Below are 14,173 nucleotides of genomic sequence, written 5' to 3'. Positions count from 1 at the left end.
CGCAGAGACATGCAGCCCCTGCTCAGCGCCCTGCCCAAGGTGGGCATGTTTGACCCCGGACTCAGAGGCCCTGCCCAGCCAGCCAGTGCCAGCCACCAGCCTCCAGCCCGGACCCAGGGAGCAAGCCCGGGCCCCTGGCTCCCTCAGCAGCCCCGCTTCCTGCTCCTGCCCAGCCTGCCCCTGCCTACACAGAGGTCTCCTGTGGAGACCAGCGAGCTGAGGGAGGCCCTGCTGAAAATCTTCCCCGACTCTGAGCAGAGGCTGAAAATCGACCAGATCCTGGCGGCCCACCCGTATATGAAGGACTTGAACGCGCTCTCTGCCATGGTGTTGGACTGAGGCTGTCGCCAGCACCAAGGTTGCGCACGCCAGGAGCCCTCACTGGAGATGCCTTCCCAGGTAGACGCCTTTGCATAGGGAACAGAAAAGAAGGTGTGTGTACAGACACCCTGGAGTTCAAAACCAGCTTTTTTCTATAAATTATGCTGCTATTACAGATCTCACATTTTCTGTAAGAGAAAAGTATACGTTTTCTGCCTGTTCAAACTGTTTACTAGCAGTTACTCTTTGGTGTATTTACATTTTTATGTTTTTTAAAACTATTTTCCTTGAAGCGGATATTGACAAATGGATCTGGTTCGTCTTTCTAAATAAAAGAGTTGCTTTCTTAAGGAAAGCAGTAGCTCTTAAAAGTATATTTTCTTGAGGTGAATGTGTCCTGTCCACTGACCTGGAGTGCTCCCTGCCCACTTGCCTTGGGTGTATGTCAGTGTGCTCCTGTGGGATCTCCCGTTGGAGCTGTTTGGGAGAGTGGACAAGTGGTGCCACTAGGTGGCACTTTGTGCCTGGCCACTGTTCATGCCCAGGGCCGAGTCACATTATCTGGGTGGGCGACTCCAGTGCCACAGGATTGGAGCGGAGGCCCAGCACAGGCCTTCCTGGTACCCCCAGGCCATGCTCCTCACCCAAGGCTGCAGCCTCCATGTACCGGGCTCAGAGTCCTGTTTGCGTCTCAGGAGACTGCACAGGGTTGAGGGCTTCAGCGCAGAGCCCTGGCCGAGGGGTGTGCCCCACGGTGGGGTTTGCATAGCTTTGCCAAAAATGTTTTCTATTCTCAAGATGACGCAAGCCAGTAAATAGCATCAGCAGCTTCATGGGGGCCAAAGCCTTCTATTTATTTATTTTCTGGTGTTTGTACCTTCCGTGTTGTGAGCAGCTCTTCCCGAGTCTTTCTTAGAACCGATCCTGTTAGTGGTGTCCACTTTGGTGTTGCTCCAGTCCTGTGCCAGTGAGGTTCTTCCCTGATGGTTCCTGACATCTGTACACTCATCCGGGCCTTCAAAGGGCTTTGTGCTCCACTCACACGCTCTCTCTGGCTGCTCACAGTGGCCTCGTGTCTGCCCCATGGACCGTGTCTCCTGGGCCTAGGAGCAGTGGCCATGGACTTGGTGCTGGCCTGTCCTTCATGGTGTGGGCCCCAGGTGGCATTCCAGATTGTGCCCAGGCCATGTGCTGTTGGTTCTGTGTGGCCCCTGCAGCCCTAGGAAGCTGACTCCGAGCCCTCTGTGCAAGCAAACTTGTGTTTTGGTCACGTTTTTTTCCAGGTGCCCGGGTGCACATCCTGAAGCAGAAGTCATCGGTTGCTGCTTCAGGCCCTGTGACCTGCGAGGTGTGGACTCGAGTCAGAGGTTGCAGGCATTCCAGGGAAGTGGCCTGAGCCATGGTCCCCATCCCAGGCTGTGTTTGACCCCCTGGCCTAGGATTCATCCTGGAGACAGACTGCCAGCTAGGGCCGGCCAGTGGAGGGCCCGTTGTCTCTTGGGCTCCAGAAGCAATTTGAGCTGGACCTGAGTCCTGTGAGCTTGGTATTCTTAGTATTGTTTCAGAGATAGGCTCGTCGCCTTCCCTCTCGGACATGGGAGGGGAGAAGAGTAGGTAGGGAGAATACAGAGGGACATTAATCATTTCTTACATTACTGTGAGAAGCCTAACTCCCAGTTCTTTCTGAGATACATTGTGTTTACTTTAATGTTTAAAGACCCGGCTATCCAACCATTGAAGGCGAACTATCCTCAGCTGCTTCTTCTCGGACCTGCCTTTGCTGGTGGGCGTGGAAGATGTTCCTGCCCTTCCAGGTGGCCCCTGCCCTCTCCGTGCAGGTGCCTGCCTGCCCTCCCAGCATTTGGTGTTGAGCCCTCAGCCTCCTTGTGAGGGGCTGCAGGGCGGGGCCCAGGCTGCTGCCTCTGGGAGGGAAAGGATCTTCTCGGTGCAGACACCCTGGGCTGGCAGCCAGGAGTGAGAGCAGGCCTCACAGCCCTTCTGGGCGATGGTCTGGACGTCGGGAAGACTTGCCGTGTTGCCGGGAGTGGGGTCGGACTTGTGGGCTTACCACGGGCACTGAGTCTCTACTTCTCCTCCGAGCTTCCTGTCCTTGCCTGTCCTTCCGGGGTCCTGAGCCCCTCAGGCCTACATCTCCTCAGTGTAATTTATTTATTTAATCATAACTGCTCACCTCCTTTTCTGCGTGATCTACCTCTCCATTACCCTGCGCCCCCACGTATACATGTGTGCATATACACACCTCTGGTTTTAATAGTACTGGGCGTTGAACCCAAGGCCTACACACTGAGCTACATCCCCAGCCCTTCAAAAAAGTGTTTTAAGTATTTTTGACACTGCCAGGTATGGTAGTGTATGCCTGTAATGTCAGCACTTGTGAGGCTGAGGCAGGAGGATCACTGTGAGATCAAGACCAGTCTGGCCTACATAGCGAGACCCTGTTTTAAAAAAATTTTTTTTTTCTTTGAAACAAGTTCTTACTAAGTTGCTAAGTTATCAAAGATGGGCTCAAACTCAAGACTCTCCTGCCTCAGCCCTTAGAGTGCTAGGTTACATGTCAGCATTGACTGCATTGGGTACTGTTGACTTTGCTGTCAACATTTCTTTCCCTTCTGGATGTTCTTTGTTCCTTTTTTTCGTTTTACAAGTCCTTAGCCCCTCTGTTTCTTAGCAGTCGGTCGTCAAACTACGGGCCTCTGTAGGAGTCAGGGTGGAGGTAGTACCTCTTGCTGGAGACGCAGAGTGTTTGGCCTCCAGAAGAGCTCAGCGTGGAGCCCTTTCCTATTCCGTTCCGGCGGCCCTGGACCACGCTTTGAGAAACCCACCTGCCTCGGTGGTCCACGCTCTCCAAGCCCGACTCTGCTGCGGCAACCCATAGTCCATCATAACCCATGGAGCCCCCAACTCCCCTGCCTCTGCTCTGAGCGCTCCATGTACTCATGCACCTCCCCCCCCACCCCCACCCCCGTGTTCCTGTGCTTGTGCACCAGCCCCCCAGCGCTCGCCCACGTGCTCAGACGGGTCTTCCTTTCCCTGGGCCACCAGCGGCTCCCATCACACCCCTGCTGCCCACGCCTTGAGTGCCCCTCTGGACCCTTCCCCAGATGCCCACTGAGCCACTCAGATCTCCTCCGCAGAGCCTGCTGGCCCTTCCGTGCCCCTGCCCAGTGCTGAGCAGACCAGCCTTGTGGTGTCGTGTGGCCTGTGTGACCTCCCTCTAGACTGTGAGCTCCTCGCGGGCAGGCCGTCTGTGCACGCTGTACCCCACGCACCGAGCACAGTGCCTTGCACTTGACAGGTGCTCAATAAATGTTTGCTAAGTGAGCTGAGCACAGTGCCTTCTTGGTGCGACACACTCCTGGCAGCACACTGGGCGACCTGCAGGGAGGAGTGCGGAGGCCTGGAACCTGCCTCTGCTGGGCACCTGGGCCAGCCCCTCGGGGCCTGCCCTCTTGTGGGGGTGGGGTGCCTGCCATGTCTGCTAGAGCCCATTTCCTGTCATCAGAAGAGCTGTGCTTTGGCAGTACAAAACCACGGGCAGAGTGAGTTCCAGGATCCCGGTGTCTCTGTGTCCCCGGCTGCCTGCTCTTGAAAGCCTTGGCCTCAGTCTCCGGGTGCTGGGCTTCCAGGCCACGCTCCTGTGACAGCTGAGGTGTTTCCTGCTGGACCCGTTTCCCTGCAGAGGGACCTGTGTAATTGTCCTCCGCAGGGATCTGCAGGGCAAGATTGTGGTTGGATAGAGGGGAGACTGATCTCACAAGCATTTGCGGAGGGCAACCAGAGTGACCACTTCCGAGGGCGAGCCCTCAGAGAAGAGTGCTCCCCCTTTCTGGGAATCCACGTCTTCAGACTGTGCCCCAGAGTTCCATGCTCAGATCCCCCACAGCGGGGCGAGACCAGCTGAGTTCGGCTGGCGTGTGATCTTCCTGTGTGCTGCAGTTTTCCCACCTCTAAAACACAGAATGATGCTTCCTGCTGCCAGGGCAATGTGATGCCAGGCAGGCCACACCCTTGAGGCTGCCCTGACCAGCCGATAGCACCTGTTGGCACTTGCATACGGGGCTGGTCGGTACCCACGCCTGCCTCTGCAGAGCCAGAGCCCAGGCGCATCTGAGTGTGCTCCTGGGTCTTTGCAGACCAGCAGGGCACTTGGGTTAGTGCCTGCACCTTTGTCAGAGCCTTCACAGGGCAGTGGGAGGGCCGGGCGTGGGCTGAGGGGTTGTGGCGACCCCTCCGTGCCTGCCATGGACAGAGCACGGCTCTGGCTCAGTGCTTTCCACCAGGACTGGGGCTGGTAGGGGGCTGTCGTCTCCATTTTGTCAGGGAGGAAGCTGGTGGGGGACTCCGGAACTTGGAGCGTATCTGGCCAGTGTGTCTGGCCCCTCCACCTTCGTAGGTGACCAACAGCCCCAGTGTACTTTGGCTACCTCTCCTCTACCCTATGAGAACAAGACCGAGCTGGGTGCCTGCTGGGTGAGGCTCAAGGAAGCCTGGGCTGGCCTGGTCCATTCCCAGGAGGAGCGGAGATCAGCGCAAGCCCCATGCCTGCACTTGGGCCGGCACTGTGCCCCTGCTGGGCTCTGCAAGCTGGAAGCAGCCTTCTCTTCCCCAGCTTAGCACCAGGCCTCCAGACACCTGTGACCGGGCTGAGAGGCAGAGGCTGGGGTGAACCGGCCCTCCTGCCTCCTGCACCTTGGTGGCTTCAGCTCCAAGAGTCACAAGACTCTAAGACATAGTCCCTCCCACCCCACCGGGGCCCAGGTCCCCAGGGAGCCCAGTCTGGGGTAAGGCCTGGGCAGGCCCTGCCTACCATGCCTGTGCCCAGCGGAGGAGGAGGCTGTGTGAGTGGAATGCCCACGGCTACCTGTCTGGCTCCGGATCAGTCTAAGGTTTCAGCAGCCAAAAAAGGCAGCAGGAAGGAGAGGCCTCCTGTGCTGGGCCAGCCTTGCTTAGTGACCTCCAGCACCGGCAGGTCCCTTATCCCTGTGAGGGCCATGGGCCCTGGAGAAGGCTGGGCACCGTGCCTGGGAACCCAGAGCCAGCTGCAGATGAGGAGGGAGGACTAGAGCATGGGGCACCCACTTCTGGTGCTTCTGCTTCCTCTGCCCCTTCACAATTGGTTCTTGAGCCCCGAGCTGGGGAATGAGGCAGCCAGAGGGGTTGTCTTCCTGAGGGGCTCCCTGCTCTAACCCCAGGGACTGTAGCCTCTGCTGATGGGAGCTGTGCAGCTCCAGGGCTGCCAGGCAGCACCAGGAGGAGAGAACCTGGGTGCCTGCTGGCTGGGGATCCAGCCCGAGCCTCCGCAGCTTCCTGCCAGTTACTGATGACCCCCTCTTGTCTGGAGGTTGAGCCTAAACACTCAGCTCTGCATCCCTGGTGAACACTTCATGAAAATCTGGGCCCTGGTATGTCTCTGCACAACATTAGGAGGGCAGCAGGGGCCCAGGCCTGGCGTTCCAGGGACACAGGACTCCGGGAAGGGCCCCAGGCCTCAGCTGACCTGTGGAGGCCTCATTGGGGACAATTTAGCTCCTCTGCTCAGTGCCAGCCTACGCTGGGCTGGGCACTTGTGTTCCTCTCCAGCCTGTAGCCCAGCTGCGTGTCCTTGCTGCTCATTGGAAGTGGCCGTAATGACACCAGGGGGCAGTTCTGAAGGGGAAGGGGCAGTAGGTACCTTCCCAGCGGGCCCCTCACACTGCCACAGATGGCCGAGGGCTACTGCTTATGTGCTGCTTCCCTGCTGGCCTGGGGGGCTGTTAATGACCACTGGCGAGTGAGCAGGGGGTCCTATTGGCCTTATGCTCATACCTGCACTGTTCTCTGCTTCCCTGGAGGACATGGCCATCCGTGCCCTTGGCATGCTTTTCTGGTGTCTGCTGTCGCCAGGTTGACCTCCCAAGCCAGGACCAGCCAGAGCATCTTGACTCGGGGGCCAGAGGGAGGCAGGGATGCCTGACCATCAGAGTGGGCTCCAGAGCTGGGGAGGCTGCCTGGCTGGCCTGGCCTGTTCGTCCCTGCACCAGTGTATACCATTGTGTATCCTGTGAGGTCCACCCTATACTCCTGTTACCAGCATTGTGGACCCAGGTGCCAGGGCCCGAGCAGCAGCCCCCCGCAAGAGGCTGTAGGGCAAGAGTGCAACCCCATTCCTTCCCCATAGCTGCTTTCCAGAGCAAGGATCCAGGCCCTCACCCCTGCACAGACCCCAGTCCCAGCCAGGGCCGCTCTGCACTTTCGGGGGCAGGTGGGAATGGCAGAGCCCCTTCTGAGGCTGAGGCAGATTGCAGACAGGACGGCCGCTCCAGCCCTCCACTGCCTGACTTGGGAGGCACTAGCAGAGCCTCCACCTCTCCTGTGGGCAGCAGGCCTCTGTCTGCCCCTCTGCAGGCCACACTCTTAGTGGATGCGCCCCATGGGAGACAGGAAGGGTGAGGAAAGGAGCCTGTGAGGACCTGGAGGCTGGAGAGGCTGGGCACAGCTTAGGTTTCTGCAGAGATGGGTCCTCCTGCTGTGTCTGTGCTGGGCAAGGCCAGCGGCTATGCACCTCAGAGCCTGTGTCTGCACACTGGTTGCTGTGCCAGCTCCAGCTTTGTGACTCAGGTCCAGCTAGCCCCTCTCTTCCAGGGGTGGACGGAGAGGGTGGCAGGACAGGGACAGGCCCTCTGAGGTGCCCATCCTCGGTCTGTGATCCGGGCCCTCTCAGCCTTGGCCTCCAGGCTCCACCTGAGCACCGATGGGATCAGTCGGTTCAGCTGCCTGTGACCACAGTGGTCATGGTCTGGCCCACTAGCAGCAAATGCATCTGGCTCCTCTCTGGGAAAAAAGTAAACTTTGGAGGCAAAAATCTTCCTAATCGTGACTTAATACACTATGTCTGCATAGAGTGTCCTTTGACTGCAGGGCCTCAGTTTCCCCATCTGTACTCTTGGTCACTCTGCTTGGCGAGATGAGAGCTGTTAGCTTAAACCTAGTAAATCCTATATAATCGGGGTGGTGATTTCCCTTTTTCTTTTGTTAATACTTTGAGATTTAATGGGCATGAAGAAGAATACACAGAACCGGTATAGTGGTACATGCCTATGATTCCAGCACTCGAGGCTGAGTTGGAGGCCAGTCTGGACTATGCGGGGAGACCCTGCCTCAAAAATGAATAAATGAGTGTCTATAGAGGACTGGGGGTGTAGCACAGTGTGCAGATCCCTGGTTCAACCCCAGTACTGCAGAAGAAGGGATGTCTACACACACACAGCCCCACACCTGTCACTCCACAGTAGTGCGGGCCCCTCCTGTCCCCGGCTCCACCTTCCTGTGGCATCTCTTGGCTCTCTGCAGCCGGAGAGGCTTCCCTCAGTTGGGCACCTGGGGCATGTGTGAAAAGCAGTCGAAGAGGGGTCAAGGCTGCGGCCTCTGTGCCAGAGCCCTGTCCCCTGGCCTGGCTGAGGGCGGAGAATCCCTAACTACAGCTTCTCGGGTTCAGAGCCCTGGGGGCCTGGGACAGACCCAAGGGCCCTCTGCAGAGCCAAATGGGCAGGCGCTCTAGGGGATGGGCACTTCCTTCTCGTCTTTAAAAACTGCCTCACATATTTAAACCCGATGCCCAGTGGGACAACCAGAGAAAAGCAGCAGAGGGGCCGTTTTGCTTGGTAGCTTGGAACCTAGTGATGCAGAGCCCAGGGGAGGGCACCCCACCACTCTGCACAATGACCACATCCATCTCCCCCATGGGGACTTGTCCCTCCAGGTCTCGATGACGGCACCTGCTGCTCTCCAGAAGGCCCTGTGCCTAGGTCACTGAGGGTGGGAGCATAGCGTCCTGCACCCATGGGACATGCAGGCATGACCTCGGTGCTGGTGAGGATTCTCTTCCCTGGCCTGGGTTGGTATCCCAGGGTGGGAAGCCCATGTGAGGATCCCCACACCCCCTTGTGTTTTGAGCCCACGGACCTGAGTGCTGTGACACTCAGCAGAGATTGGTGTCAGCTCCAAGCTGCTTGGGGCACCTGCTGTGGGCAGGACAGTGGCCTTGGGAGCTGGCATTATTTATCCCTTGGTTCAGTCATCATTCAGGGGTAGCCTCTCTGCTCAAGAGGGGGAGCACACAGCTGTGAGCCCCAAAGCCAGGCTGTCCTCAGTGGTGTGGCTGGTCACCTGCATGCCTGGCCATCCTCTCCTGGTGCCCTCTGTGGGGCGTGCAGAGGGAGCAGGGCTGCGTTTCTGTGAGACTGTGCCGATGGGGACAGCAGTTTTTCGCTCTGTCTGCTATCTCTACAGGGCCAGTCAGATACTCAGGCGCAGCTGTCACCCCACCAGTGCCCGAGTTCCAGGACTTCCCAGGGTTCGGGCTGGGCTGACCTCAGGAGATCTCAGTGGTGCCATCTTTCTTGACATGAAAAGTTGCTTATCAGTGGAGCCAAGGCCGCCAGGAGACAAGAAACCAGGTCTTCCTCGGAGAACTGGATGGACCTGGGCCTGCTGTGATCCTGCCATGGGCGGGGTATTTACCCAGGAGATGGAGAGCCTTGGTCCACACGGAAGACTCCTGAGAGCGTTTATGGCAGTCTTCTACCCATAGCCACACTGGAAGCTGGGGCTAAGTTAGCCCTGGTCACCATGCAACAGGATCCTGTGCCACAGGCACCCAGGCCAGAGAGCACCTTCCTGATAAAAGAGGGAGCAGCTCAGGGAGAGAGTGCTCCAAGGCGGGCCTGAAGCCCTAGAACAACACAGGAGCTGGACAGAGCTCCTGTGCCTGTGCCAGGCTGTTGGCATGAGGTTGCAGGCCAGGCCATGCTCACCAGGTTAGCATTCAGTGCAGTGGAGTGAGGAACTTTCCGGAACAGTGGGTATGGGCCCCATCTCGGTCAGAGCAATGGTTAGGTGGTGTACGCAGTTGTCTGAACACTGAGCAGTCAGGTTCTTTGCATTTAATGTATGAAGATGATTAATGCTAAAGGGAGACCCAGAGCCTCAGGGCCCCAGAGAAGGCCAGGGCCTGGGTTCGTGGTGGGCCCAGGCTGGGCTTTCAGGGCTGATCTGACTTCTAGGATGTTGGCAGTTGCTTGGCCAGCGACTGAGCAGCCTGCTGGGCCGCTGAACTGTTCCCATAGGTGCATCAGTAAACAGCCCACAGGAGAGGACACAGGGCCTGCCACACGGGGAGAGCATCCTGCAACCTGTTACTCTGTAGGCTCACTGAGGACCTGCTGTGCGCTGGAAACCAGGCGGGGACAGGAAGACCTGGGGCTATGGAGCTCACTGGGAGAGACAGGTGAGGCCTGAGAGAGACACCAGGCCTGGGAGGGACCTCGACTCAGGGTGACTGTCTGGGAAGCCTCTCTGGACTGCACACAGAGAGGGCCCGTGTCAGCAGAGGGAACCTAGCTGGAACCCCACTGCCTTCAGGCCACAGGGTAGGGAAGAGGCTATGGGTGGGCCCCCAGCTTTGGGCCGTTCCTGAGAGGAAGAGGGGTACTTGCTGTTGTCCTGTGAGCTACCCTGCCTTGGAGCCAGTTGAGTATGGACTGAAGTCTCCAAAAACTGTAAGCTAAATAAACCTTTCCTTCCTTCATTTTGGGCATCGGATATTTTGTGCCAGCAGTGAGAGAAAAGTAACCAAGACAGCAATCTGAAGCCACGTGTAGTGGCTCATGCCTGTAATCTCAGCACTTGGGAGGCTGAGGCAGGAGGATCACCGTGAGTTCAGGGCCACCCACTTGGTGAGACCGGGTCTCAAAAAACTAAAAGAAAACAAAAAGTAACAACAGAACTCCCTCAGTTTCAATCACAATTTCAGCAAGATTTTTGCTATAGTTATTTAAATTGATGCTAAAATGTGTATGGGACAGTAGAAAACCTAAAATTTTCAACAACCACCACAAATTGTTTTAAACCTTCAAGTTGAAGGATACCCTGACTTGACTTCCAGACTGGGTCTGAAGCTAGTCAAGGCATCAGGTTACAGGCAGGAGGATGGACCTGTAGATCAGTGGGGTGGAAGGTGTCTAGAAAAACACAGGTCACCTGGTGGGCCTGGAGAGCCCTGTGACCTTTGCCTTTGTGTCCACCCTGGGATTGAGCAGTCCGGGGTCCCTGCATGGATGTAGCACTGGCAGGGATGTCGTGGCCAGGATTGCAGCCCACAACTGAGCCCTGTCTGCACTCTCCCTTCGGCCATGATGAGCAGGTTCAGTCAGAAAGCCTGTGCTCCGGGCCATCAGAAACTTCCAGGAGTAGAGGGTGGCTAGCCAGAAGCTGGCACTCGGCCCTGCAGCTGTGAGGAGCCCAGTCTGCCATGACCACGTGCGCTTGGAGCAGATTGCTGGCTGTGAGGCCTCCAGATGTGAACAGGTCTGGCGATGCTGGTTTTAGGCTGGCTGGAGGCTGAGAAGGGGGCGCAGCCCAGGGCGCCAGGCTCCGAACCCGTGGGAGCTGGGAGATGTAATGGGATGCGATCGAAGCCACTGAATCTCTGGTCACTGGTACTCTAGTTAATACAACCTAGAAGCTGGAAAATGAGCCTCCACCTGTATTCACAACAGATCCAAAAATTAGCCCAAAATGGACCAAAGCTATAAATGAAAAGCTAAAACTTACCGAAGGCAAAGACAATGACATCGAACAGAGGTGGAGCTGGACAGGTGCAGCTTGGTGGGAGAGCGCAGTGGAGGCCCAGGGTCTGCGGTCCTATTGTTCCATGCTTGACGTTCAGGCAGCAGCCTGGCTCCAGGACCCACAATGGAACTGCTGGTCTCCTCTAGGCTATTTGTGAGTGGCTTAGTGAGCCCCAACCAATAGGTCACAGCCTTGTGCCCCCGTCTCCTCTGTGGCCAAGCAACCTGGCCTGGGTTAGTGCCCAGCTCTGGTCAGTTTCTACCAGGCTGGCTGCCTGGCGGAGATGTTTGCCCAGCATCCCCAGAGCCCTGAGTTGGTCCCCAGAAGTGGAGACCACAGAAGCTGCTGCCTAAGCAGGCTGGGAATGTGTACTGGATGAGAGCGGTGCGGTCCACTTTGTACCCCTGCTGCCCAACAAGGGAGGAGTCCCTGCCGGGCTGTAGTGGGTAGGTAACTGGTGGTCAGCTGGTAGCGCCTGCTGAGCTGAGTCAGTGTGGTGCTGGGTGTGGAGGGCCACCTGAGGAGAGCTGCCAACACGAAGGGGTGAACCAGAGAGGAAGAGGTGGTGGTGCTGGTTCTCCTCTTGCCGTTGGTGCTCCTGGAAGAACTTGTTGAGCTTCTTGCCTGATACGAACTTGGCTGATCTCATTGTCAGAGGAGCTCAGGACCTTGCTGTCACTGAGAGTGGCTGCAGTTCACTTTGGGGGCGCCCTGGTCCTTATTTTGACCACTGCTTCTGGCTCTAGAGAGGAAGGTGTGTGTTGTGCAGTCTCCAGGAAAAGCTGTCACGATGGCTTCCTGACACGAACTCAGCTGTTCCCATCCTCTGGGAAGCTCAGGTGTGGCTGTGGTGCTTTTTAGGGGAGCTCTGGTCCTTTGCCTCCAGTGCAGACCCCTCAGCCTCCTGGCACAGCTATTTCACCCCATGGCACAGACTTTCTAGCTTCCACTGCTGACCTTGCGACTTTTCCAGACAGATCTATGAAACAGACTCACATGAGGCATTGTCACGGGCTCTGAGTCTTTAGCTGGACTCATGTGCGGCATTGCTATGGGATCCAGGCCCTCAGCTGCATTTTTTTGGAGTGTTTAGTGTGTGGACAGATTTCCTATACTTTTTATGTTTGACTCTCTGGGTGACTTATAAAATAATTATAGAAATTATGTGTCCTGTATTAAATCATTTTCTTTGTAATCCCTGACTACAACACAGGCCCACATTTTGAGGTTCCCTGTAGAGACACCAGCTGGGAATCCTGTGGCCCCCAGGTTACTTTTGGCCATGCCGCTAGTCCACCTGGATGCCCCTGATGGAAAGGGTTAGAAAGCCACTCTGAGCCCAAGCTACAGAACCACCAGGCCCAGCCCCTTCCGAGATGAGCCTCAGGGAAAGCCACAGCTCAGACCGAGTCACCACCTGGGCGCCCTGAGCCTGGGGCCACAGGGTAGAGTGAATCCCTGTGCACTGGCCTGTGTGCTGCAGGGACAGGTACTGGGAGGTGGCGCCATCCAGGCTGCAGGTCTCCAGCAGCATTGGTGGGAGGGTGGGGCACAGGGAGGAGGGTGTGGACTCCCAGGTGAGGAGGGGGCGCTGTCCAGCCTGATGTCCTGGTCAGTCCCCGACAGCCCACAAGTAACCCTGTCTGCATTTTCTCATGTGGGCAGAGCTGCTAGGACCTGCCCGCTCCCTGGGTCATGGATCACTTGTCTCGCTCTTCCCAGGTGTGGTGGCTAGGGCTTTGTGCCACTGGGCAAGCATGGCCTTTGCCACCTCACATGTAGGGCTAAGCATCTCCCGTGCAGCGGGGACTGTGACTTCCAGCATCAGAGATCCTAGGCACTGTTTCTAGGGCGTCTGTACACAGTGGAGTGCCACTCTGCCATGCAGAAGCGTGCGCTTGGATCACAGGAAAATGGACGAACCTGAGACCATAATGTCAAGTGAAATAAAGCAGACATGGACACTTAAAGGTCACATAACTTCTATGAGAACCCAAAGCATAAATAATTTTTTAAAAAGCTAGACGGTGGGAAGCAGAGAGATGGATCTGATGCAAATGAAAAAGGAGTGCAGAGGCCGAGGGAGGCGGAGGAATGGGAAGGAGAGGCCCGACTCTTCACCAGCTGCGGAGACGCAGGAAGAAAGAACTGCGAGGTGAAATGGAGTTCCATTTGTTTTGAGTGCCAGTAAGCAAGGTCAGCATTTTCCCTAAGCTGGCAAATCAGAGAAAGGAAACGTTACCTGTGAGGGGAGGCAAGGCTGGGCTCCCCTCACTGCAGCAGGTGCTGTGCTGCAACATCTGGGTGGTGTACTCAGGAAGGGACCACCCGGGCCTCCCCGCACCGGCACCGCAGAGGCAAGAGGAGCCCCAAAGAGCCAGGGCACTGCCTGTGCTTCTGGGCACCGCACAGGGGAGAGGAGCCCACGAAGGGCTGAGCGAGGTCCCGCTGGGGGAAAGCACAGAAATGCTTCTTTTTTGGTTCTGGAGAATCAAACTCAGCCCTGCACTTGCCAGGCAGGCGCTGTGTGTTGAGCGGCATCCCGGCACCGGAAATGTTCAGGCAAGGCCGGGGGGTTTGTGTTTTACTGTTTACTTCACGAGCTTCTGCCAGCTTCCCCAGGACACTGCATTCTTGGTCCCCAGTCCTGATGAGGGTGTGACCGGTGGATGTCCTGTCCTAGTGTGACAGGGACACCGCTTCCTGGAGCTCGGACGAGAGGATGCAAGGCCCCAGGGGGAGGGCATGAGGGACAGGGGCTGCTCCTCCCTCCTGCCCTGGGCAGGGTCCAGGTGGACATAGGAACATTGGGAGGAGATGAAGGATCACCGGCCTGGAGCAGGACAGAGGAAACAGCCCAGACGGACATGCAGAGACTCGAGTCTGAAGATGGCTATGGCCCTGTGGCCATCAGGGTCTGCAGTCCCTGCCAGCCCCCTCAGCTCCTAATGTCTGGGCACTAGCTCACTGGCATCACCTGTCAGTGCCAAGCTGTACACTGGCGGGCGTGCTCTGCCTACAGGAGCAGCCAGCCGGCTGCGGAAGGGGCTTGCCCACCCGAGTACACAGTGCAGATCACGTCTTCCCTGCTCTGCTTGCTGAGCACAAGCTAGGCAAGGACAGAACCATGGGCACTGAGGTGGGGGCTCCTGCGCTCATAGGCCTTAAGTCCTGAGGGAGACCAGACATGATCCACAGACATCGCAGGGCAGTGCCTGGTGGG

The 14,173-nt window shown here is 57.2% G+C and overlaps 1 protein-coding gene across 1 annotated transcript in view; it reads left to right on the top strand.

Annotated features, from left to right (window-relative positions):
• The window catches only part of N4bp1 (NEDD4 binding protein 1), a 49,974-nt gene extending 46,311 nt beyond the window's left edge, over window positions 1-3,663 (top strand). The window contains exon 7 of the mRNA XM_003469427.5: window positions 6-3,663. Coding sequence (XP_003469475.2) covers window positions 6-339 — 334 coding nt within the window. The 3' untranslated portion in view covers window positions 340-3,663. The remainder of the gene's footprint in view (window positions 1-5) is intronic.
• The last annotated feature ends 10,510 nt before the right edge of the window (window positions 3,664-14,173 follow it).

Source organism: Cavia porcellus, unplaced genomic scaffold, assembly GCF_034190915.1.
Source record: "Cavia porcellus strain 051 isolate PalLab524CR breed Dunkin Hartley unplaced genomic scaffold, mCavPor4.1 scaffold_5, whole genome shotgun sequence".
Classification (NCBI taxonomy): Eukaryota; Metazoa; Chordata; class Mammalia; order Rodentia; family Caviidae; genus Cavia; species Cavia porcellus.
The sequence above is the reverse complement of the archived record's forward strand: the minus strand, read 5'-3'. Positions and strand labels throughout refer to the sequence as shown.